At 38.4% G+C, this 27,129-nt stretch overlaps 2 protein-coding genes across 3 annotated transcripts; both read left to right on the forward strand.

Moving 5' to 3' along the window:
* Positions 1-87: 87 nt before the first annotated feature.
* Positions 88-23,046, forward strand: LOC144635562 (mucin-like protein). 2 transcript variants are annotated; one of them, XM_078494656.1, is made up of 5 exons: positions 88-426; positions 1,166-1,257; positions 2,078-2,271; positions 3,097-3,270; positions 4,803-5,076. In XM_078494656.1, exons 1-5 carry the CDS (start codon positions 154-156, stop codon positions 5,006-5,008), a joined length of 939 nt encoding a protein of 312 aa, XP_078350782.1. In that variant the 5' UTR covers positions 88-153; the 3' UTR covers positions 5,009-5,076. The 2 variants fall into 2 exon arrangements, with proteins under 2 accessions (XP_078350782.1, XP_078350783.1); XM_078494657.1 differs by lacking the exons at positions 1,166-1,257; positions 2,078-2,271; positions 3,097-3,270; positions 4,803-5,076 and adding exons at positions 18,684-18,769; positions 20,022-20,215; positions 22,804-23,046.
* LOC144635422 (uncharacterized) lies at positions 5,493-6,254 on the forward strand (the record flags this gene model as incomplete). The annotated part of the gene is made up of 1 exon (XM_078494531.1): positions 5,493-6,254. A coding segment is annotated over one exon (756 nt), but the record flags the coding sequence as incomplete, so codon positions are not given.
* Positions 23,047-27,129: the final 4,083 nt, after the last annotated feature.

Genomic DNA, 27,129 nt, shown 5'->3' on the forward strand with positions numbered 1-27,129 from the left:
TTAGTTTATTAATAGATGTCACTGTATTCGCGTAATAACTTGTTTACTTAAATATCCTTAAATATCTTTTACCATCTATGCCTGAACTGCCTGTTGTCACATTAAAGGTAAACGTGGTAAAGCGAATAAATTTACAAAGCAACGACTGTCAGTATGTTTGAAGATCCAATCAGTACAGTAGAAATCGAAAACAAATCTACTGTCATTCTTAATAACTATTTAACCTTTTATCTAGTCCCCCCATCAACGACAACGGTTCCACCAGACACTACAACAAGTCCACCAGACACTACAACAGGACCGCCAGATACCACAACAGCTCCACCAACAACGCCGCCATTTTGTCTGTCAAATCGACAACCTGTTACTCAAGAGGAGGTTGCAAATTCCGTTTCACTCATCATTCCGAATTTGTCTATTCCAGAGGTTTGTAATGTTTGTATTGTAAGTATATGAGATAATGATTATTATGAAGCAAATTAGTGCAATATAATGGTGCTGTTTGTCTGTCTAGTTTGAAACTTTTTTGGATGTTCTTTATATGACTGTCATACGTGGGGTGAGTTTGTTGTTGGTTGTCGTCGTTGCTCCGAGAGTTTCAGGGTTTTAACGGTTTCCCTCCCTCCTGAAAAAAAAAAACAACATTTCCAAATTGCAATTCGACCTAGATAGAGGACTGGCACGAAAACCAGCTAGGGCTCGTACTTTTTTACTTCTTCATTTCAAATTTTTACAGTTGTTATATGTTAAGTACCTTTAGATGTCAGGAAACTGTTGCAAAGTAAGCCAAAAATAATATGGAACTTAGCATTTGGCCAGCAAATGTCACATACCTCTTTTAATAAAGGAATCTACGCTGGCATCTCTTATAGGTAAAAATAAACTTGAACCCGACGCTCCCAGGAATGGGCACTGGTACCATTTTGAGGTGTGTTTCAAAATTTCCAACCAGTGTCCTCTTTCTTTGATTTGAGAGTTCTGCCCCGGCTAAGATAACAACGCGATCTCAGTTTCTTTTAAAGAATATTGATCGTTTGTTAATTGTTAAACGTCGAACTTGCCATTTACATTTTTAATGTTACAAATTAAACAATGCCGTCGTTTTTTCCACCCTTATTTAACAAATTTGTTACAATGAAAGAGAATTTTTATTTCTTTCTTTCAGTGGTGTCCCACGGAGGAAATTTTTACAGAAATACTTGCCAGATATGTTTCATTCTTCTGCAACACGAAAGCTAAAGGATCCTGTCCTATCGAGTAGGTTTTACAGCAATACCATTTTTAACTCTCAGTTACCACATAATATTCAAACCATGAAAATATAACTTTACCGTGGTGTAAAGCTCAAATAAAGGTGGCGTAAATTTGGAATTTATTCAGCTATACGCTGACTTTACATTTTTTTTTAAAGCTGACCTTTATCAAGTTTAAAGGCAGGGTAATGAGACTTCTCTAAACCAACTTTAAAGGTCGGTTTAACCACCTTTAACAACATTTAATTGATGGTGTAACGTTGGACAACCGACTTTACACCGGATTTAACCACCTTTAATTTAATGTACATCCCAAGTTTCATGCTGTGATTATTCTCACGCTGGAGGCGAAAGAGACCAGGTATTTAACTACAAAAAGTATCAACACATGAAGAACCATTACAATAAGGATAGGTAAGAACTACACTCCGGGTCGTAAGTCTTTGGATCCGGACACTTCACCTTTTTGCCTACAAATTGCCTTTGTCTTCAATTCCCCTCCCCACCCTGAACACAGTTATGTTGATGCTGACCCATCCATGTCAGGCTCAATAGTCCAACATTGCTTTCTATGAGTGGATGGGGAGAGGGTCGGAAAATGGAATAATGACTTCACCCTTGAAAAGAATTTGTTACCAGCTGGCGTTCTGGCAAGTGTGCCATGGACTGTTGGCCAGGATTGTACATATTACAACGATACCAGTCATCTTAAAAGAAAAAAAAACCAGAAATACACGGGGAGATTAACTGCGTTTTGAAATTTGTCTAAGCTATAGATAAAAAGTTTAACACATACTAATTTTGTACCTTTTTCTGGCTTCAAGACCAGCCTCATCTGATGTTGAGGTCGTGATACTTCCAGGTTTTCCCAGAGTAAACAGCCCACTGGAGCTCAGGTTCCTCATTCGCTTACGGACTGCAATGAATTCGTCTGTTACGTTGCCCAGAGAAGGGTTGCATTCAGCTTTGGAATCGTTTCTGAGAAACATTAGTGACGCATTTCGTATAGAATTTACAGGTTATCACTTTATTTTTTCTGGATGTTATGTGGAGTTGAATATGTCTGATTGTATATTAATTAATGAGATGTCCAGCTTCTTTTGTTTCGCTTCAAAAACGAACACAAGGAAGCCACAGTATCCAGTATCCCACTTCTCACTTGCATCTTCTTTGTATACACACTCGCCTTTTTACGCTTACTGATACAAAATTTCGTAGAGAATAAGATCGCAGTACACGATGGGAAGGTTGAGTTGAATACTGTCGATTATTAAAACCTAGCAATGGTATATTGCAATTCCTGTGTTTTGATTGGTTAAAAGGCAATGGTATATGAGCTCATATACCATTGACCACAAAAATGGTAGCAGATACGCGTCAACGAAAACGGCTGGGGAGCTCAAATATTGCAATTTTTGGGCGTTTTCAATAAAACAATTATTCCACTCGCACTTGTTGGATATGAGATCGTTATCCAACAAGTACGAGTGGAATAATTGTTAAATATACAACGGCTTTCCTGAATTCTGATTGGCTGTATTTTCTATGGCATGGTACAAAAAGATATATTTAGAGGCCACTGATAGTACTATTGCATTTGAATTTAAACATATAGAACGTTTATACCAAAAAAACAAAAAATAACGTGCCGATAAAATACATTCTTTCGAACCATGCTATCCAGAAAGTTAAACTGGTACGTTGAATCAAGGAAAGGATAAAACTGAAATCGAGTTACTTACTTGGGCAATCTAAGGATATGCCGAATATTTTGTCCATTTTAAACATTACAAAGACACTATCAAAAGACTTGTTCTCTTGTTATGTTTTTAATTTCTTACAGTTCATGGGAACTTGACAGAGTGGGGTCCCTGGGGACCTTGCGGTGCCACTTGTGCACCGGGTGGTACTCAAATGCGATATCGGAACTGTACCAATCCACCACCGATCAACAATGGCTCAGACTGCCAAGGACCTCGAAACGAAACACAGCAATGTAACGTACAGCCTTGCCCAGGTAAAGGGTTTACTTTTTCATAAATATGGTAAACGGCCCTTTGGAGCTAAGGTTCCTTATTCCACTACGGACTGTCATAAATACGTCTGTTACGTTGCCCAGAGAACCGTTGAATACAGCTTTGGACCTTTGCTGCAAAACATTAGTGACACGTTTAGCGTAAAATTTACAAGTAATCACTTTATTTTTTCTGGATGTTATTTGGAGTTGAATATTCCTGATCGTATACTCCTTAAAGGTCGGGACACACTAGGCGACAAGTCTTAGCGACAGATCTCTGCGACAAGTCGCCCCGTGTGTACTGCTTCAAAACAAGTCGCTGCGACAAGGCGCTTTTTCGGTGTACACGCAGAAATTTGGAAGAGTGGGAATGTGAACTAGTTTTCCAATTCAATATGGCGAAAATACATGTCTCATTGGTTAATTCATATTTTGTCGCAGCGACTTGACTGTCGCTCACTTTGTTGCTGCAATCAGTCGCACGAATTCAAACTGGTTTGAATTCGGTTGACTGATCGTAGCGACAAAATTCTGTCGCAGCGACAAAGATTGTCGCAAAAATGCACCATGTCAAACGAGGCAACATGTTGCAGCAACTTGTCCCCGCGACATGTTGCAGCGACATGTTGCAGCGACTTGTCGCCTTGTGTGTCCCGACCTTAATGAGATGGTCGGCTCTTTCTTGATTTTTTACGCAGGAAGCTGATTGACGTTAAGATATAGAAGAGGTCACTGATAGTAGCATTGAAGTTGTATTCAAACATAAAGAACCTTTCAAATAACAAATTAAAAACATTATTTGCCAAGACACATTGTAAAGAACCCGACCATCCGGAGAGTTAATTTAAAATCTGAGTTGACTCTAAGAAAAGTTATAGTTCACCACTAAATTTTCTCCGATTCTGATTGGTTTAAATTGAACACGTGACGCGATAGTGCCCGTCCGCCGGAGGGCACTATCAGCCCATAGTGCCCTCCCGTGAAAAATGCCCGGATCGATAGTGCCCGCCCGTGACTGTTTTTTGTAAACAAGCTGCCTGCAGACAAAAAAAAACAACCAAATTCACTGCATTTAGTGGGTTTCTCGTTTGGTTTTGTTTCGTTTGTTAAATTTCGGCTTTCAATTGAGTTTTTTATCCTCAAAAGTAAAAATAATTCACGATGCTTGTTTTTGTATGTGCGCGCGAAAGAAAATTTAGTGGTGAACAATAAAGGCAATAGAGTGTTTCTGTCTCGGAACTATCGGTCGGATAGTTGCCCCTTGGAAATTTGATGTTCTTAAAACTAGCATATTTGCCCTCGAAGCTTCGCTTCTCGGGCTAATATTTGTTTTAAGAACATCAAATTTCCGCGGGGCAACTATCAGCCGATAGTTCCTCGACAGAAACACTCTATTGTTAAAATAGAATTGAAATCGAGTTGCTTAAGTTGCGGGCAAACTGAAGGAATACGACCCATTCTCTCCATTTTAAGCATTTAAAAAATGCTATAGAAAGCTCTCTTCTCTTTTTTTTGTCCTTACTTTCATACAGTTGATGGGAACTTTACAAACTGGGGTCCCTGGGGACCTTGCAGTGCCTATTGTGCGGGTGGTACTCAAATGCGATATCGGAACTGCACCAATCCACCACCGATCAACAATGGCTCAGACTGCCAAGGACCTCGCAACGAAACGCAGCAATGTAACGTACAGCCTTGCCCAGGTAAAGAGGTTTACTTTTTTCATAAAATAATATGACATTGTCGAAAAGGGTATAAAAACTGATCGATCCTAATTCCGTATTATGAAATCCTTTATATTTTCTACTTCCGTCCATCCTTCAATTCACCTCGGATTTTCAACTCGGATTTTCACCGCAAAAATCTGAGTTGTAAACATTTAAATTTTACAACTCGGATTTTCACTGCAAAAATTCGAGTCGTGAAAGTTCAGAATTTACAACTCGGATTTTCATTGCAAAAATCCGAGTTGTGCAAATTTCAAAATTTACAACTCGGATTTTCACTGCAAAAATTTGAGTTGTATAAATTCAAAATTTACAACTCGGATTTTCACTGCAAAAATTTGAGTTGTATAAATTCAAAATTTACAACTCAGATTTTTCCTGCAAAAATCCGAATTGTGTAATTTCAAAATTTAAAACTCGGATTTTCACTGCAAAAATCCAAGTTGTGTAAATTTTAAAATTTACAGCTCGGATATTTTATGCAAAAATCCGAATTGTGGAATTTGGGTTGATGAAATTCCCGCGGGAAACGAGAGTTTAGCCCGAGAGATTGACTTTGTTCCCAATAACAGTTCGAGGAGCGTTCGGGCGTGCCCGCGCGAGGTAAAAAGACATACGCACGCGCACAAACCCGTGATTCGAAGAATTTTCAGCGAGCTTCAAAATGTAAAAGCCGATATTATCTACTTGTCCCAGGACACTAGCTACAAGGCAAATGTTCGGTTCTTCCACCGAGAGCGCGCTCTTTTAGCGCAGCAATGGATTCTTAACAACATGAGGTTTTCGCCTCATGTCTACGAAAAAGCGTTTCAGATTTTATCTATACTTCCACGCCCCTTCAACGCCACACACGTTAGAAGAACTGACCACAAGATTAGCTCAAGCATGGCGCCATCTCACTGGCTTCAGAACATGGCACGCAAACATTTCCGCAAAGTCTCCACGGCTCTTTATGTCGCTACAGATGAACCAGATAAAGGTTGGTTCGAGCCTTTCTACCATGCGGGCTACCAGCTGTATTTCTCGGACGAGTTTTTTCAACCGTCTGGACGTTCGTTTGACATGGATATCAAAGGACTGCACGATCAAGTGATTTGTATACACGCCAAGTTGTTCGTGGGTTCAAAGAGCTCGAGTTTCAGTGGTTTTATATACCGCTCAAGGGGTGAAGTTATGAAGAGAGACGGTTTAATTTTAAGTCATATGCCTGTTGGATGGTTAGGACATAAGCTGAAGCGAGAAACTAACTGAAGATTTCAGTGGTGGAAGGGGGGGGGGGGGGGGGGCAGCGAAGCCCATGATAATCTCTTACAAGGTTTTATGGGAAGGGGATTGTCTAGATCACATTCATAAAATTTCAAGTTTTTAATTTACCATTTTTCTCGTTAAATCACGAGAGACGGCCACATATTGGAAATTTGCAGCAAACTAACAACTCGATTCCCATTTCACAAATAATTCCTTTGGTAAATGCAGTAAATTACATAGATACATTATGTACTGTGGTAAATGTTGTAATTCTACTGGTCTTTAAATGTAGCAGTTGATACTGTTTTGGGAGCTAGAAGCATTTTCCTGTTGTTTGTTCAATTGTTCTCCCAAAAGGTAGCGAGCCATTTATGTGCGACTTTGCGATGGCTGCTATTCGACCCAAAATCAAAAGCTCGTTGAACAAACTCGAGGATTACAAAAACAAATGACGAGAATTAGCAGGCCACCCAGTCAAATTATAGCAAATCAAGAGCATGATGAAACTTTTCTGTAACCCGGGGGGGGGGGGGGGGTCGATATTTTGGTCAATTTTTTCTCGATATTTGCCGCTGGCTTTCAGGACCACTTCATCAATACTCTATTCTGTGGCCAATTATAAACCTGATCTTAGTCACTTTTTGGCAAATGTAAATTTCGTGATGCCAACTTACTCACGTTCTGTTTATAAACCCTTTGAACTTGCACTACATCATTAAGTCATGATCAACCGTTCGCCGTAAGCCTGGGTAAGCCGAGTCTTGAATGGATAACTGAAAAGGTTGTTTAACAACTTTTTTCCTGACCTTGAAAAATGAGGTAAATCCCGGTAGGTAAAGTCTGCGTTCGAGCCTAGTGGCCCGTCAGGCCAAGCTTATCCCGGTTTCAGTAGCATAAAACCGTCTAGGAGTATTTCTACTCCCCCCTGGATGGGATGCTGAGTTACCCCCAGCAGTAAATTCGCCAGTACCCATTTACGTATATCATATGCCTGGATATTTATTGTTTCTTTCAACTTTGCTACACAGAATGGATACACATACAAGAAGCAAAAACAAAACAAGTTCGTTATTGAGCTGTTTTCAACTTAAAGAATAAATTAAACATTATACCATAACTGAGAAATTCTCGCGCGCTTATTGGTAAGACTAGGAAAATGGCGTGACCTGTAACGCAACGCAAGGTAAATTTTTTTTTTATTATTATTATTTATAAACGAAGAGCTTAGGAGCCGTAGCTCGTTAAAACGCTCTCGTGAAATGAAAAAGGTTTAAAAATTACAAATAAAAGACGTTTAAAAAGGTAAAAAGTGTATATGTACAAAATTGTGATTATGACATGAATAAATAGAAATCTATATAAATATAATTCTAGTTAAAAGGTAATTACAATTTCAATTAAAAAGGTATCTAAAATTACAATAAAAAGTTCATTAAAAAATTACAATTTTAATTAAAAATGAAGCTAAAATTACAATTAAAAAGGTCTTTGAAAATTACAGTCAACAGAAAGAGCAACTGCAGCTTTCTTCTATAGGTAATTTGGATTCGGACAGTAATTTCTTAAAAGAGGTGAGATCTTCGGCCTGGCGGACTTCAATAGGTAAATCATTCCAAATGCGTCTAATCGAATTGCTAATTGACCATCTGGGACAAAATTTCGCAAAACTTGAGATATTGACGTGACTTTTCCAAAAGACATAATTAAGCGAGCTGTAAAAAGGCAGCTGGACCATCTGGGACGAAATTTCCACACAACCCATTCGTCGCCATAAGATGAAAAAAAATGCCTAACGGCTCGTGTTCCACTTGAGTTTTGAACATTTTAAGACGTCGTAATTTCTATGTTCTATAAAAGTGAAGGTAAAAAAGGTTAAATCCGCTTTCTAGCCAAATGACCTATCAGGCTGGAGTTCATTCCGCTTTCAGTAGCATGAAGCGACTGAGGAGTATTCCCCCCCCCTCCCCCCCCTCCCCGATGGGATGCTAGTCCATCACAGGGTTACTCCCAGCATTAAATGTTTTGCCTAAGAACACGATACAATGACCCCGGCCAGGGCTCGAAGCCGGATCGCTCGATTCGGAGTCCAGCGCACTCACCATTGGGCCACCGCGCCTCCAGTATTAGAGTGTAGACCATGGAAAAATGCGATCAATTTCTTCAGTGGCGTGCAAAATACGGCTCGCAGGCTCGCACTATAGTTACTTTCGACAAACTAATCTGTACACGTTTTAAAGTCAGTGGTACAAATTCGTGATTAGCTCGATCATTCTATTGAATTAATTAGCTCAATAGGCATTTTATTGTTGTTTTTTTTAATGGCTCTTAAATACCTACCAATACAAATATTGAAGTACAAATTTATATGGTATATTTAGTAACATGGGAGAACATTGTTATGTGTACGCAAACTGTGTCTTTACTACTTACAATGAGTCAGTGTAAAAGAAATACATTGATATAATACTAACAATACAAATTACAAACAACTCAACATCGCAACGTAAAGCCCTACAAGAAAAAAGGGATAAAAGCTCCGATATATATTGACCTAGCGTGCGTTGCAGACGTGTTATGCGACGCAGGCTGATATTAACCAGGAAGTCAATACGTTTTAATATCATTCATAGCCGATATAAGTGATAAGATCAGCCTGAAGAGTCAACACTCTCAATTGCCATGGCAACTCCTAAACCGATATGCTGAATTTCTATTTATACATACAGTGGAGAGTGTTTTGATAAAAACCTTGTATAGGAACCCTCATTCTTCGTTTGCTTCAGGAAGCTATATCGTTCTCTTGTTTACAACAACCTTAGCCATTTCTCTTCGATTTGTTTAAAACTAAAATCGATTTTCTTTATTCCAGTAGCAAATATTTTCCACCCCGAAAAGGAGTCATCCGATTCTCAATATAAGTTTCATGTGATTTTTGGGATTGGAGTGTCAAAACAACCCAACGCGACATGATGTTTAACCGTTCTCTAAGCCCGGGAAGCTTCACTATGCCGTCAAATGTGTTGTTTTTAGCCTTGCTCCTGTTCTCGTTTTCGTGTCAGACGTCATTGGGCCAAGGTAAGCAATAAACAACCTACGAATTCAGGGACTTAATGATGAAAAGTTAACATTATCGATAATAATCCTTTAAGGATAATATATTTTCAACTATAATATATAATTATCGGTCAGAGGTCCGTACAGAAAAGACCGAAGGCCCGGATTACTATCACAGTACGGTTTCGAGTACGCTTGATTATAAGATATTTATTTTACGACTGAAAGGATTTTTATAGCGGAGCTCAAGCGCACGAAGCGCGCCAGCGGAGCACCATGGGTAAGGAAATTTGGTAAACCCATGAAGTCGAAAAAGTTTGGTTATCGAGTGAACGTAAGCCCTCCCGTTCAGACTTTGGGGAGGGAAGAGGAGTCACAAGGCAGGGGGAGCAGAATGCCATCTTATCATACCCCTACGAACCAACCTCGTTTTCAGGGCTTTTCCCTTTGGATTTGAAAAAGCCCTGGGAACGAGGTTTCCCTACGAACGTTAATGTCGGCTTGTATGTTTGTTATTGGACATTCCTGTTATGGTCAATTGATAGCTGTCAAAACAAGGTATCCGCTGACTAGTATCAAATGACCATATCGCGGGCTGAGGTGTACACCTTATCGAGGTCATGTGTTGTTTTTTTAAGCTGACCGCTGACCAAAATACTTTTTTCATTGTATCGCAGGCTTTTTACTTACTTTTTTGTCTAGGGTAATGACAAGATTCTGTAATCCGGCGCGATTTCTGCGATTGGAGTTGATTTATTTCAGCTATGGATCTTTCTTGAGAAGTATACGATTGATAAATTCAAAAATAGTATTTTACAGTATTTTCACAAAATATAAGTACCAGAAAATAAGTGCGGAGCTCCGATTTTCAAGCTTGGCTAAATGTATCTGTCTTGGTTTATGAAAAGGTGGCTATCGGGCTGTTACTTTCAATGGAAATGAAGTGATTTCAATTTTATACTCATGGCTTTTATACCTTCTTCCTCCCCCCCCCCTCCCCCCAATTTCATACTCATGGCTTTTATCCCTACTTCCTCCACCCCCCTCCCCCTCCTTCCATTTACTTTTGGTTAGTTTACCCAGGCTCCAACTCGCTTTATCTACCGAACTTTAAATTCTAATGGAGCGCGCTGACTCGTAGAACAGAGGTGATCTAGTTTTTTTATTTTGCTGTCTAAAGGAAGTGTGCTGGAGGACATGTTCGGAGGTATTGGTTCCCTTTTTAACAATTTTTCCACATCCGGGGTATTACATTGTAAATAAGATGAGAAGGTTGCAAACAGCGCAGCTGATGGTCGAAACCCTTATGTGAGTAGAATTCTCTTCATTTGATCGTCAGTTTGCCGTTTGGCTGAGCTAGTGATCAGTGCGTTCTGTGATTTGTTAGTGAGAAGCAATTCGATATGCGTGGTTTCCGGCCGTGAATGGACATGAACTATGACTGAATGGTCTCGCTGAGTCATGAATTATTTAGTTATTTTAATCCCGAATTCCTTGAAAATGAAGCGATCGTCGATGTAAAATGCTTTCTGACAGTTCATTTTAGACCATGCATGGATTTAGAATTCAGTCCATCTCTCGCTCTAGCTTTTAAAGTTTGTTTTTATTTGATGTTATTTCATGTTGTAAACAAGTTAATTAAATTGGCAGAATTCATGATTTGAACAAAATGCCGTAAATGCAGTCTTTTTGGTTCATAAAGAGATATATTAGAGTAATTATTATTATTAATAATAATTTTATTAAGCTCATATATATATTAAAGTTTACAGTTGTGTTCGTATTCTTAATTAGATAGAAATAAGATATTACAGTTCACGTTGAACATGAGCTTTAACTAGGCGATTCATTCAAAGCTCCCTGCAAAAATATGGCTTTAGAACTAGAGCTGTGTCAAAATTCTTTAGACGACATAAGTATAATTTGCAGAGGTGAATTCAATTCTGATTGGTCGAGAAGCTCGGATTATGTCGCAATATTCACCTCGCTAGGCGGTGAATATAGCATCTCAAGGTTTCGCCACAGGGGACCCAAACGCTGTATTAGTTATTCATAATCTTAAAATGAGAATGTTCTTATTTACCTGCGTTCCTGTGTTTTTTTATTACCGGTTTGGGGGCGATTTGAATCAGAGCGAAGGCAGTTTACGTTGCGAGTTCTAAACGGTAATTGATCTGTCGCAATATCAATACGACGCGTCGTATTGACATTGCAACAGACCGATTACCGTTTAAAACTCGCAACGTAAACCGCCTTTGTTTAAGTTCAAATCGCCCCCAAACCGGTGAACAACGACACAGGAATGCAGGTAAATAAGAACATTTTAATTTTAAGATTATGAATAACTAATACAGCGTTTGGGTCCCCTGTGGTTTGGCTACTAAGCCATGCCACGTTTGCAAGCCAAGCCAGTGAACATGGCGCCATTTGTTGAATGAAAATTTCTCTCATTTAAAAGAAATCACTCCAAGTCCTAGATATTTAAAACATTGGGAATTTTGCAAATTAACTGCCAAGACTTTTGGACCGAAAATATTTTCAAAAGATGGTGTGCAAGGCATTAGAATTAATCGTAAACATGATGGTTTTGGAGATCGCACGCGGCCATGAACTCAGTCAGATCGACTGGCAAAACATTCTTTATTTCTCTTCTCACCGGAGCTAGTAATTTAGAGAGGATTCACACAATTGCTCAAAAGTCACCAACGATTAAACAAAGGTACCAGATATCTATCCTTTTCGAAGTGTTTGTTTTGTTCCGTTTTATTCCCAAAGAACAGTTTACTACGGCTTTGGAATCATTTCTGCGAGACATTAGTGACGCATTTGGTATAGAATTTACAGGTAATCACTGTATTTTGACTTAATTGTACGGGAAGTTAAATTGGCGAGATTGCATGTATTCCTTATCAAGACGTTCAGCGTCTTTTTGTTTTGCTTCAATGAAAAACGCAAGAAGCTGATTGATGTAAAGATATATTAAGAGGCCCCTTATAGTACCATTTCAATTGTATTCAAATATGTAGAACTTTTCAAAAACAGATAGTCCACGTGCCGGCTATCGGGAGAGTTAAATTGAAATAGTTGACTCTAAGAAAGGATGAAATCGAAAACGAGTTGCATACTTGGGCAAACTAAAGGAATACGACCTATTCTCTCTATTTTAACCATTTAACACATGCTATCATAAGCTATCTTCTCTTTTTACGTTTTTAATTTCTTATAGTTGATGGAAACTTTACAGTGTGGGGTCCCTGGGGACCTTGTAGTGCTCCTTGTGCGCCGGGTGGAACTCAAATGCGATTTCGGAACTGTACCAATCCACCACCGATCAACAATGGCTTAGACTGCCAAGGTCCTCGCAACGAAACGCAGCAATGTAACGGAGGGCCTTGCCCAGGTAAATGGTTTACTTTTTCATAAAATGCTTTTAAAACAGCTCTATGGAGCTCAGGTTTTTACTCGCCTACGGACTGCAATGAATGCGTCTGTTACGTTGCCTAGAGAACAGTTAAATACGTATACGGCTTTGGAATCTCTTTTGCGAAACATTAGTGATACGTTTGGTATAGAATTTACAGGTAACTGAACTTAAAAAAATTATTTTGTCTGGATGTTTTTTTTTAGAGTTGAATATGCCTAATTGTGATTCTTTTTTATTTGCTTCAAAGAAGAACGCAGAAAGCTGATTGATGTACTAATAGTACCCTTTTATTCGTATTCAAACATGAAGTACCTTTCAAATAACTCATTAAAGGGGTACTGTCGCGGAGATTTTACTGCTTTTCAGTAAAAAGTACTAAAATTGGCGAAGAACTCTCACTCGTACACGAAACGCACCTAGAGCAACAAGAAGAAGATAAAAAGCAAATTGAGTTCAAGGAAGAGAGGAGTCGTTATTAGTTTTTAGCCGTTTTTCCAGGCCACAAGTGCAGAACTTGAAAAAGTTAGGCGATCTAAAATTCCTGATGGCATCACAATAATATCACTTGCTTACAGCTTCAATTTCTTTCAGTCGATGGGAGCTTTACGAACTGGGGTCCCTGGGGACCTTGCAGTGCTTCTTGTGCGCCGGGTGGTACTCAAATGCGATTTCGGAACTGTACCAATCCACCACCGATCAACAATGGCTCAGACTGCCAAGGACCTCGCAACAAAATGCAGCAATGTAACGTACAGGCTTGTCCAGGTACAGTGCCAGTTTATTGTATTTTATGAAGTATAGAAAAGAAAAATACTTTTAAGACCTTTATTTACCAAAGATAGGCCAACATTTGTAATTAACACCTGATTGAAAAGAAAAAGAAGGTGGTCGAGGAAAAGTCTAAATCACGAATAACACGGCTCAGTGGTTAAAGTAAAAGTAAAGTCAAGAAATTCATTTAATGTCAATAACACGGGGAATTATTGTGCAATTTCCCGCGCCAAAGGCTCATGTTAAAAGTGCTTGATAATTTTATCATGTGCTAAGAATATGTTAAATAAAATAAGAGGAAGTCGCCTCGAGTTTATATTCTTTATTCGCCTACGAACTGCAACTTATGAATACGTCTATTACGTTGCCTAGGGAACAGTTGACTACGGCTTTGGAATCGTTTCTGCGAAACATTAGTGAAGCATTTGGTATAGATTTTACAGGTAATCACTCTATTTTGACTGAATTGCAGAGGTGAATTCAATTCTGATTGGTCGAGAAGCTCGGACTATGTCGCAATATTCACCTCGCTAGGCGGTGAATATAGCATCTCAAGGTTTGGCTACTAATCCATGTCACGTTTGCCATCCAGGCCAGTGAACATGGCGGCATTTGTTGAATGAAAATTTCTCTCATTTAAAAGAAATCACTCCAAGTCCTGGATATTTAAAACATTGGGAATTTTGCAAATTAACTGCCAAGGCTTTTGGACCGAAAGTATTTTCAAGAGATGGTGTTCAAGGCATTAGAATTGATCGTAAACATGATGGTTTTGGAGATCGCACGCGGCCATGTACTCAGTCAGATCGACTGGCAAAACATTATTTATTTCTCTTCTCACCGGAGCTAGTAATTTAGAGAGGATTCACACAATTGCTCAAAAGTCACCAACGATTAAACAAAGGTACCAGATATCTATCCTTTTCGAAGGATAGATATGTTTCGTTTTATTGCTAAAACTTGAGTGTAAATTACGGTTTCAATCGATGAATTAAACTGCTTTACACGTATCCAAGCGAGCACTTGCGTTTGTTTTCCATTGTTATTTTGCAGTTCTTGATATTCACCTCTGAAAATTATACTAAAGCAATTATTCGGCGAAGGCGAAGTGATTATTGTTGAATAATCCCCGAGACGAAGTCGAGCGAGGACCCACCGGTTGGTTCGGGTCGAAAAAGAATTTCCCAACATTTTTCTGAACAAGAAGGTTTACATACGAGTCACTTTTTAATTTTTCTTTAACCTGAATACGCATTCCAATAGTGCAGCAACACGTACTGTTTGTTTGCCGCCAACCCAAAAATATATCACCTGCACGCATTCCGTGCCTATTTCTTAATTCATGTTGAAGGACAATTGACACGGCAGGTACATTTAGAATCAATGTCGCAAAAATGTTTTGCTGCGTAGCACTCAATAGTTTCAATAAGTGTTCAATAGACTGTGTTCTTGGAGTGTATAGAGAGTTTAAAAACAAATGTTTCGGGGAAACCCCTTCATCAGTGTAAATCGGAACGCTTGAGCTTAGTGTAGAATCTAGCCGTTTTACTTAAATTGGAATATTTTGGAAGCTGGTGACCACACAAACAGATGATGGCAAGCCTCTTTGTTGTGTAAGAGATATCTGTATAAGCGTTAGTTCAGTATTGTCATCCCTTCCCATTTGTGCAGGTTTTAACCATCACAAATGTTTACCCTCAAACTTTGCAACTGTATTAAATTTGTCGTTATTCTACTCTACTTTATGATGTTGATCCATTTCAGTTTGGGTTTCTTACATCAATCCGACTATGCTTGCTTTTTAAACACTTAAAATGATACAAAAAGGCGTTTCATTGATATTATGTTCTACATTCTCTGACCGGTAGGCCTGCCTTTCTTTGAAAAAGATTGTCTGGACGCACACAATAACTTTCGATTACTGCACTCGGCATTTCAAGGAGTGACCTGGAATGAAGATATTGCCCAAGGGGCACGAAACTGGTCTCAGTTTCTTCTTCAGAACCAATCATTGCTACACGAAGTCGCCGTCTTAAACAGACAAAATCTTGGAGAAAATCTCTGGCGTGTGTTCTCCTCACCAGCACAACCAATATGTAGCAATGCATCTGAAACCTCATGCGTGAACTGCAGTCAAGTAGTAACAGAATGGTACAATGAAATTTCAAACTACAATTTCGATACAGGAATGGCAATCAATTCAAGTCTACCATGGCTTCATTTTACACAGGTGGTTTGGAGAGGTTCTACTGAGCTCGGGGTGGGTGTGGCCTCTGGAGGCGGACGTCACTATGTAGTGGCCCGCTACAAGCCACGAGGAAATGTAGGAGGAAGATTCGACAGAAATGTACCACGTCTTAAACCAACAGGTCTGTAAACAAAATCAGTGTTATTTATAGAAACGAATCGTTTATTTATAATTGATTGGAGTTGTGTGTATGTGTACGATTTTGTGGAAAAAGTAACGTTTTAGGATACCCTTATTTATATGCAATCAAATGAAATAATTTATAAATGTGTAAATTTTGTGTTCATATTGGTTGAGAATTGTTTCATAAAGCAACATCTTGACTCCTTGTTCAGCAGGGAACTCACTTTTCATTAGTTGTATTGTAGTTTTTACTTTTTCTTTTAGTTTATTTGTAAATATAACTGTATTCGTATGGTAACTTGTTGACTTTGCTTTTAATATTATTTACCATATAGGTCTATGCATGTAGTGTCTGTTGTCACATTTAAGATAAACTTGGTATTAAAAAGCTAATAAAATTTATAAAGCACGACAACCAGTATATTTGCAGATTCAGTCAGTGCAGTAGAAATTGGAAACAAACCGATTGTCACTTGTAATAACTATTTAATCTTTAATCTAGAACCCCCATTAACGACAACAGGTCCACCAGATACTACAACAGGTCCGCCAACAACGCCGCTATTTTGTTTGGCAAATCGACAACCTGTTACTCAAGAGGAAGTTACAAATTCCGTTTCACTTCTCATTCCGAATTTGTCTATTCCAGAGGTTTGTAATAGTTAAAACGCAGGGGTTTTCTTGTATTGTAAGTATATGAGATAATTATGTTAAAGCAAATTAGTGTAATATAATGGTGCTGTTTGTCTATCTGGTTTGAAACTTTCTTAGGCGGGGGGGGGGGAGGTGTCTCTAAGGAAAATGTTGGTTCAATGATCACTGCCAGTATGACGTCACGCTTCGCATGAGTGATATTAAAGATGGCGGGCAAGCGTCAATCGAGAAACGAGTCAAGAATGTGGCATTGTACTCCGTTACCTTCCTTCATTTACTCAATTCAATAATGCAGAGATGTTAGCGAATGCAACCGTCTCTCTTCTGCTATTTTTTGGTAGATCAGACGTTATATTCATTTCTTTAAATCAACAGCAACACCTTCGCAAAGTGTAGAATGGTCTATGAAATCTGTAAACAGGTCGAGCTTTCGAGGGTCCTTGCACAGCGAATTTAATTTTTATTGTAACAGAAATAGGAGGTTTGGAACAGGATGTACGGTTCTTGATGTACGTGCAGTATCAGACTTTCAGCATTCGTGGATCTTCATGTCTTTCCCCTTAAAGGTGAAAATCGGAGCAATCAAGAGCAAAAAGGCGCTACACGGAAATTCCAGTTGGTCACCCATCCATGTATTAACTCGCCCGACGGGACTTAACTTCATCCAGGTCGGATGGAGCCTGCGCTTTCATTGGGTATCATAGAAAAACAACACAGAATAACTTTACTCTAGTCTTTATTCATCGGTAATTTTTTACTACTTGTCTTGCGGCAACGAATTTGAACTCATGTCTATTTTGCACAACACGTTTTCCCTCGTTCAAACCACAATGAAAGCGCTTGCTCAATTCAAGCTGGCCAAAGTTAAGGCTTGCCGGGCGGGGTTAACACTTGGATGGGTGCCCGACTCGAAATACCCCGTGTTGTAAGCTTTTCGTTTTCTTTTTCTTTTTTCAGGAGGTATGCAATTAACGAAATTTAAGAGTCGACACGGCAAGGAAAGCCACAAAATACTACAGAACTGCACAGATACCAACAGTAGTACATTATAATAAGCCAATGAATGCGAATAAAAATATATGGAAAAAGAATTTCTACATGAGATCGCGATGCAGCGATCGGCGTTGTTGGCATGTTCTGGATAAAAATCATACCTTTGCACTCGAACGGAAAGACATGAAGTTTGGCTAACTCAAGCGACACGGAAGGCCCCGGAGATTAAACGTTAATATTCAAGGAGTAAAACCTCCTATTATGAAGCGGATTTGAGAAAAATTTTTGGGTGAAAAGGTGAATGTTTTTGATGGACTTCGCTTGACCCGAAAGCAAAATGGCGGTCCCGCCTATTGTCCCGTTCAAGAGTTAAAAATAAAAACCAAATTATAGGATAACGGGTCGAAAAAAAACAGAAACAGATCATACACAAAGAAAGTTTAAGCATCAAACCTAACTACTGGGAAAGAATTAGCGAACAATAGCGATATAAGCACTAATGATAAGCCTTTCTGGACCTCTGTGGAGTACTCACGATTTAATCCCGCTCAGCTGACCAAACCGAGGGAATCGCTCGCGCGTTGCCATGTGACGTCAAACTGGCAGTGATGAGTCGGTCACGAAGAAACAACTGGAAACAATATAGTCACCTTCCTCCCCTCCGCCCCCCCCCCCCCCCTGTTCTTAGGTGTTCTTGTTAGGGTTCGTACTTTTTTTAAAATGTTATGGTACCTCAAGATGTCAGGAAACGGTTGCAAAGTAAGCCAAAAATATCATAGGACTTGGCGTTCGGTCAGCCAATGTCACATATCTCATTTAATAAAAGAACTACGGCATGTCTTATAGGTAAAAATAAATTTGAACCATGCCCGCGGTAATAAGCTCTGGTATCCTGGTACACCTCTGGTGTTCTGGTAAACCTCATGTGGAGGTGTGTTTCAAAAGTTAAGACGAATCACCCCGTCTCCTTGGCGAAGATAAAGAGGAATAGAAACTACGCAAACTCTATTTCTTTTATAGAATAGTGATTGTTTGTTAATTGTTAAACGTCGAACTTGGCATTAGAAATTTTGATGCTACGAATTAAACAGTACCATGTGTTTTTTTTTTTTCAGCCTAATTCAACGGATTTATTACAATGAAAGAGAAAATGTTTACTTCTTTCTTTCAGTGGTGCACCAGGGAGGGAAACTTTACAGAAGTACTTGCCAGAAGTGTTGCAAACTTCTGTAACACGACACGATCTTGTCCTATCGAGTAAGTTTAACAGCAACAATACTCTTTTACAACTCTCAGTTAACAAATAATATAATTCCCAGGCTGGAGAGCTAAAAGACCACGTACGTAACTACCCGGTCATAGATCTTTGGACTAGGCTTTGGCGGATTGTGCTAGCATAATTTTGGCATAATTGTAGCAAAAAAGCATAATTTGTTAAACGAGCACTGTCACGGCATAAATAGCAAATTTTCGCACTTTTTGAAGTATAAATTCATAGAATTTAGTAAATATGGTGTATTTTCTACAGAAATAAATTAAATTTAGGTAGTATGTTCTAGCAATGCGTGTTTTAGCTATACAAGTGTAATTGTTCAGTCGTTGGAGGCATTTTACAAACGGTTCAGAGATGCGAGCAGCTAATTTGAACAGCTGACGGCCGAGGCAAACTGCCATAGAACACAAAAAAATTTACAACAACAGTTTATTTGAAAAACATCATAATCTATGTTCTAGCAATGCGTGTTTTAGCTATACAAGTGTAATTGTTTAGTCGTTGGAGGCATTTTACAAACGGTTCAGAGATACAAGCAGCTAATTTGGACAGCTGACGGCCGAGACAAGCTACCATAGAACACAAAAATATTACAACAACAGTTAATTTGAAAAACATCATAATTTGGTGTCGTTATTGCGCGCCTCTATGTACAGAATCTACGTCATATTGTGAGCATAATTTCGGAAATCAGGAGCATAATTTCGGAATTCTGGCATAATTTTGGCATAATTTGGCAAAATTTCGAGCACTGCTAGTAGCATAATATGCCACTTTTAGGAGCACAATCCGACAAAGCCTACTTTGGACACTTTATCACCTTTTTGCTTATAAATAGCCTTTGTCTTCACCCTTCCCTCCCCACCCTCGACACAGTGATGTTGATGTTGATCCATCCATATACGTCAGGCTCAATAGTTCAACATTACTATGAGGGAACGGGGAGAGGGTCGGAAAATGGAATAATGACTTCACCCTTGAAAAGAATTTGTTACCAGCTGGCGTTCTGGCAAGTGTGCCATGGACTGTTGGCCAGGATTGTACATATTACAACGATACCACTCATCTTAAAAGAAGAAAGCAGAAATACATGGGTAGATATTAACTGCGTTTTGGAATTTAAGAATGTTAAAATGTGCAAGTTTTTATCTATTATACAGGTTTAATATACATCTGTCTAAGCTATAGATAAAAATTTTAACACATACTTATTTTGTACCTTTTTCTGGCTTCAAGACCAACCTCGTCTGATGTGGCGGTCGTGATACTTCCAGGTTTTCCCAGAGTAAACAGCCCACTGGAGCTCAGGTTCCTCGTCCGCGTACGGACTGCAATGAATGCGTCTGTCACGTTGCCCAGAGAACAGTTGAATACGGCTTTGGAATCGTTTCTGCGAAACATGAGTGACGCATTTGGTATAGAATTTACAGGTAATCACGTTCTTTTGTCTGGATGTTATGTGGAGTTGAATAAGCCTGATTGTTTATTGCTTTAAGGGAAGTGGACATAACAAGTGTACTCGACGAGGACCCACCTTGTGTAAAGGTAGGGGAGTTATGCAAGATACCACCTGTCTGATGAGCCAAATGGACAAATTTATTGGCTTCAAAATTTGAGTTAACACTTTAATATTAGGTGTGCATGAATTTTGAATTGCTGGAGAAATGGCACAAGGATGTTTGAATCTTTTTCTTAGTTTCTACTCCTGATAGAGTCGGGGCTATACAAACAAGACACCATCTTTTAAGGTGGGGAAGGGGGGGGGGGGGGAGGTACATGAAGAGACCACCTGTCTTTTTGCAGAGTGGTGGGTCCTGTCTGAGTACAATAGTTTGGCCATTTTCCTTGATGAGATGTTCAGCTTCTTTTTGTTTTGCTTCAAAGAAAAACGCAGGAAACTGATTGATGTAAAGATAGTACCCTTTCATTTGTATTCAAACATGAAGAACCTTTCAAATAAGAGATTAAAACTGTGTCGCCGAGACACATTTTAAAGAACCCAGACCTCCAAAGAGTTAAATGGAATGGTTGACTTAAAGAAAGGATAAAATTGAAATCGATGAGGAATACGACCTATTCGACCTATTCTTTCCATTTCATGCAAGCATTTAAAAGATGCTATCAAAATACCTCTTCTCTTGTTATGTTTTTAACTTCTTACAGTTGATGGGAACTTTACAGAGTGGGGTCCCTGGGCACCTTGCAGTGCCTCTTGTGCGCCGGGTGGTATTCAAATTCGATTTCGGAACTGTACCAATCCACCACCGATCAACAATGGCTCAGACTGCCAAGGACCTCGCAACGAAACGCAGCAATGTAACGTACAGCCTTGCCCAGGTAAATGGTTTCCTTTCTCATAAAATACTTAACAGATTTATGGAACTCAGGTTCTTACTCGTCTACGGACTGCCATGAAAATGTCTTTTGCAAAACATTAGTGTCACGTTTGGTATAGAATTTAAAGGTAATTACATAGAAAATTATTTTGTCTGGATTTTTTTTAGAGTTGAATATGCCTAAATGTGATTCTTTTTTATTCGCTTCAAAGAAGCCAGGGGGGGGGGGGGCACTCCCCTATATGGCCTATAGGGGACAGACAGGGTAGGTATTTTAAGTTTTTATTGTCCTAAACAGGGTCAGGGTTTCAAACCCCCAGTGGCACCCCTATACCTAAACTTAGATCAAGTACCCCCCCCCCCCCCGGGCAAAGAAGAACGCAGGGAGCTGATTGACGTACTAATAGTACCCTTTCATTTGTTTTCAAACATGAAGAACCTTTCAAATTACACGTTAAAGGGACACGGTCACGGGGATTTTTCTGCTTTGCAGTAAAAAGTACTAAAATTGGCGAGGTAGTCTCCCTCGTACACGAAATGCACCTAGAACATCAAGATGAACATATAAAAGCAAATTGTGTTCAAGGAAGCGGGGAGTCGCTATTATTTTTATCTGTTTTTCCAGGCCAAAAGTGCAGAACTTGAAAAAGTCAGCCTAACTTTTTCAAGTTGAGATCTAAAATTCCTGATGGCATCACAATAATATCACTTGCTTACAGCTTCAATTTTTTCAGTCGATGGGAATTTCACAAACTGGGGTCCCTGGGGACCTTGTAGTGCCTCTTGTGCGCCGGGTGGTATTCAAATTCGATTTCGGAACTGTACCAATCCACCACCGATCAACAATGGCTCAGACTGCCAAGGACCTCGCAACGAAACGCAGCAATGTAACGTACAGCCTTGCCCAGGTACAGTGCCAGTTTATTGTATTTTATGAAGTATAGAAAAGAAAAGTACTTTTAAGACCTTTATTTACCAAAGATAGGCCAACAATTGTAATTAACACCTGATTGAAAAGAAAAAAAAGGTGGTCGAGGAAAAGTCTAAATCACGAATAGCACGGCTCAGTGGTTAAAGTAAAAGTAATGTCAAGAAATTCATTTAATGTCAATAACACGGGGAATGCTTGTGCAATCTCCCGCGCCAAAGGATCACGTTAAAAGTGCTTGATAATATTTATCATGTGCTAAGTATATGTTAAATAAAATAAGAGGAAGTCGCCTCGAGTTTATATTCTTTATTCGCCTACGAACTGCAACTTATGAATATGTCTATTACGTTGCAAGAGAAGAGTTGAATACGGCTTTGGAATCTTTTCTGCGAAACGTTAGTGACGCATTTGGTATAGCATTTACAGGTTATCACTTTATTTTGTCTGGATATTATGTGGAGTTGAATAAGCCTGATTGTATATTACTTAATGAAATGTTCAGCTTCTTTTTGTTTTGCTTCAAAGAAAAACGCAGGAAGCTGATTGATGTAAAGATAGTACCCTTTCATTTGTACTCTAACGTGGAGAACCTTTCAAATGACTGATCCTTAAAGAAGGATAAAATTGAAATCGAGTTGCTTAATACCCGGGCAAACTAAAGGAATACGACCTATTCTCTTCATTTCAAGCATTTAAAAGACACTATATATCAAAATGCCTCTTCTCTTTTTATGTTTTCAATTTCTTACAGTTGATGGAAACTTTACAAACTGGGGTTCCTGGGGACCTTGCAGTGCTTCTTGTGCGGGTGGTACTCAAATTCGATTTCGGAACTGTACCAATCCACCACCGATCAACAATGGCTTAGACTGCCAAGGACCTCGCAACGAAACGCAGCAATGTAACGTACAGCCTTGCCCAGGTAAAGGGTTCACTTTTTCAAAAAAAGGTAAACAGCCTTATGAAGCTTAGGTTCTTTATTCGCCTACCGACTGCTATAAAAATGTCAGTTACGTTGCCTAGAAAACAGTTGAATACGGCTTTTGGAATCTTTTTTGTGAAAAATGAGTAACACATTTGGTATAGAATTCAGAGGTTATTGCTTTATATAATTATTTTGTCTGGATGTTATTTGCCAAGAGTTTAGATATACAATATACATAGGCAAGTGGAAATAAACGATAAAATGGAACGACGTTTCGGAGCCGTCATGACACTATTAATATTTTCAAGTTCAAAAATGAAAAGAATAAACTGTCAGAAAAAGTTCGCTTAAGATTAACATAATAAAATATGCAATGTCACGCAAATAGTTTGGCTTGGATTGAGTCTAGTCTTATTGGACATTTAGAGATGGTGACAATTCTCTGATTAGTAGCATTTCATGCACTTATAAACAATCAAACTTATTCTTGCACTTTTTGAGGACATGAAACTGTTTGTCAAGGTCATTCAGGATGTTATTTGGAGTTATTTGGAGTTAAATATGCCTTATTGTATATTCCTTAAAGGGACGTTCATCTTCTTTTTGATTTGCTTCAAAAGAGAACGTTGGAACGAATGTACCCTCTCATTTGTATTCAAACATGAAGAACTCTTTCAAATAACACATTAAAAACATGTCGCCAAGACGCATTCAAAAGAATCCGACCATCCGGAGAGTTAATTTAGACTCTAAGTTGACTCTAAGAAAGGATAAAATTGAAAACGAGTTCCTTACGCGGGCAAACTGAAGGAATACCACCCATTCTCTCCATTTTAAGGATTTAAAAAATGCTATTAAAAGCTCTCTTCTCTTTTGTTTTGCCCTAACTTTCATACAGTTGATGGGAACTTTACAAACTGGGGTCCGTGGGGACCTTGTAGTGCGTCTTGTGCGCCGGGTGGTCCACAAATGCGATTTCGGAACTGTACCAATCCACCACCGATCAACAATGGCTCAGACTGCCAAGGACCTCGCAACGAAACGCAGCAATGTAACGTACAGCCTTGCCCAGGTAAAGAGGTTTACTTTTCATAAAATAACATGGCATTGTCGAAAAGGGTAAACTGATCGATCCTATAATTCCTGCATATTTAGTCACTCCGTCCTTCCGTCCGTCGATTCAGCTCGGATTTTCACTAGAAAAATCTCAGTTGAAAACATTGAGGAATTTGCAACTCGGATTATCACCGCAAAAATCAGAATTGTGAAAATTAAAATATTACAACTCTGATTTTAACTGCACAAATCCGAAAAACTGAAAAAATCTGAGTTGTGAAAATTCAAAATTTACAATTCGGATTTTTCCTGCAAAAATTCGAATTGTGTAATTTCAAAATTTACAACTCAGATTTTAACTGCAAAAATCCGAGTTGTGTAAATTTCAAAATTTACAACTCGGATTTGTACTGCAAAAATCCGAATTGTGAAAATTAAAATTTTACAACTCTGATTTTAACTGCACAAATCCGAAAAACTGAAAAAATCTGAGTTGTGAAAATTCAGAATTTACAATTCGGATTTTAACTGCAAAAATCCGAGTTGTGTAAATTTCAAAATTTACAACTCGGATTTGTACTGCAAAATCCGATTTGTGTAAATTTCAAAATTTACAACTGGGATTTTAACTGCAAAATCCCAATTGTGTGAATTTCAATTTACAATTCGAATTTTTACTGCAAAAATTTGAGTTGTATAAATTCAAAATTTACAACTCGGATTTTCACTGTAAAATTCCGAGTTGTGTAAATTTTAAACTTTGCAACCCAGATTTTCACTGCAAAAAACAAAGATGAATAAATTCAATATTTTCAACTCGGATTTTAACTTCAAAAATCCGAGTTGTATAAATTTCTAAAATTACAACTCGGATCCCACCCATCCCACGTGAATAGCGTAATAAACATGGCGGTGCAGAAGGCAAGTTTACTTTGATATTTCATGTTTGAATGTCACTCTTGCTCGTAATGTACTTAAGATCCTTGTTCAGATTTTGGATTTTTCTCCGCGGCAGAGGTATATGTGGAAGAGTCGGTGATCAGAGAGTTGGAAAAACAGAAGATGAATGCCCTGGTGACAGTGGTTTGCAACAAATTGTAGCTCGTTAACCCTACATTAACTATTTATGTAGATTGCTTTTGTCTCAATGAAGAAAGTGTATGTATATTAAGGCATCTTTGCTCTTGTTCTTTTAAATTAATTTTGTTCTGTTTGATGTTCTTTCTCTAGGTGGTTTTGTTCTGTGTTAGGAGTGAATACAAAGTTCAATGCGTAAATTAAATCGAGTATTGTTTGGCAAGGGAAAAAAAATTCGCCACTTCATGATCGTGGATTCGGGTTCTATCAAAAATGTAAAGAAAAAGCAAGGAACCAAGGCTGGCAGGGTAGATGTGTAGTTTTATTTATGAAATGCCATGTTCGTTCACTCTGTCAACCTTCAAACCCCCAACCCTTTACATACTAATGAATCAATCAAGTCCAAGAGCGCCCATCTCCTCTACACCCTACCTCCTCCCCCCCCTCCCCCCCCCTCCCAGGCATTCCCCTGATATTTGACTTGAGATTAACTCCAAATAATTATTGGGGAGTTTGATACAAAACTTCATCTGCCATGTTGGCAGGCAAATTCCCAGGCATAATGTTGAGAATTACTATAGTCTTAGTAGATCATCCCAAGTACTTATAGTCATTTTGAGGCATGAAGCTGCTCTGTCTTGAGTGTAAACAAAAAGGCAAAATGAAAGGTATTTATCTTTTTGTATTGAAGTAAGATGTTTTTTATTTGTCTTTTGTATTGTGCTACATAGTCTCACTTTAAAAATCTAGGTTTTAATGCAATGGGACACCAACTGACACTGATTGCTGTTACTGATAAGACTTTTCTGCATTCTCGTTCCCAGAGCCCGCGTCCCGACCGCTGGTCTAGGGGGACGCGGGATCTGGGAACGAGAATGACTTCTTTGCGTAAATGCACGGGCACCAAAGATATTGTTTTCTAGCAACTTGCAGTATTACAGATTGTCAAAGCTCTCATCTTAGTAGTAATGTACTACACTCTGAGGCAAATTTGCCTTAGAGATGTAGTACATCACTACTTCCAGTGCTGGATACAAAATATGGGACAAAAATGGATTCAAATATTGGAATCAAATATTAGAATCAAAAACTGAAATTCAAACCCTAGAAAACCAAGCCTGAAAAACCAACCCTAACTCAACCCTAGGTTCAAAATAAAAAAACAATTCTTATACTATTTTTAAAATATGGAAAATCAGGTATATACCCCGCTGAGTTGTCTCATTATTAATATTTAAAAACCTTGAACATCTGCCCTATGTTTAGTATGTCAACCAATCATAACTTTCATTTTTTAGTCAAAATTGTTTCTTAAATGTATTATTTTTTCAAATTGGTTTCAAAGTTGGTTTTAGATTTGGTTATCAAAAAAATTCTTATACTTTTTCAAAATTTTTATTTTAGTGCGTTTAAACAAACCGTTGCAAGATCAAAACCTAGGATCATAACCAAGGATAAACATATGAGTTTGTCTTTAATATCCATAAGGATATGTTTCTATACAGCTTTTCGATATGTATTTTATTGCGCGCTTGTCATATCCAAAGTTGTATACCTTTTCTTCATATTTGTTAACAATTTTCTTATCTTGCCTAGTTATTTTATTTTCATTCACTAATGTGAGTTCCTTGATTTCGTTTGTTACTATTTTAATCATATTTGCGTGATTAAGTATTTGGGAATTTTCGTGGTTAAGCCTGAAACCTTTAATAACACATTTCTGTCTATTATGACCATATAAAAAGCTATAGTTCTTTGGTCCTCCTGACACGAAAATGTTATTTATAGACTCACCGTCTAACTCATCTGTTAAATCGCCTAACATGTCACCTGTTTGTACTACCTTACTATTTGGAGATTCAATATACACAATACTATCTGTATCAAAATATAATACCTGTTTATCTAAATAGTCTAGTTTTTCATACAACATTAACCGTGCACTGCTTGTCGTGAAACAGGCTACAAAGATATTTGTATTATAGGAATTATCAACAAACTGATCTTTATAAGCGTAAC

This window comes from Oculina patagonica, chromosome 13, assembly GCF_052425735.1.
Source record: "Oculina patagonica isolate OP01 chromosome 13, crgOcupat, whole genome shotgun sequence".
NCBI lineage: Eukaryota > Metazoa > Cnidaria > Anthozoa > Scleractinia > Oculinidae > Oculina > Oculina patagonica.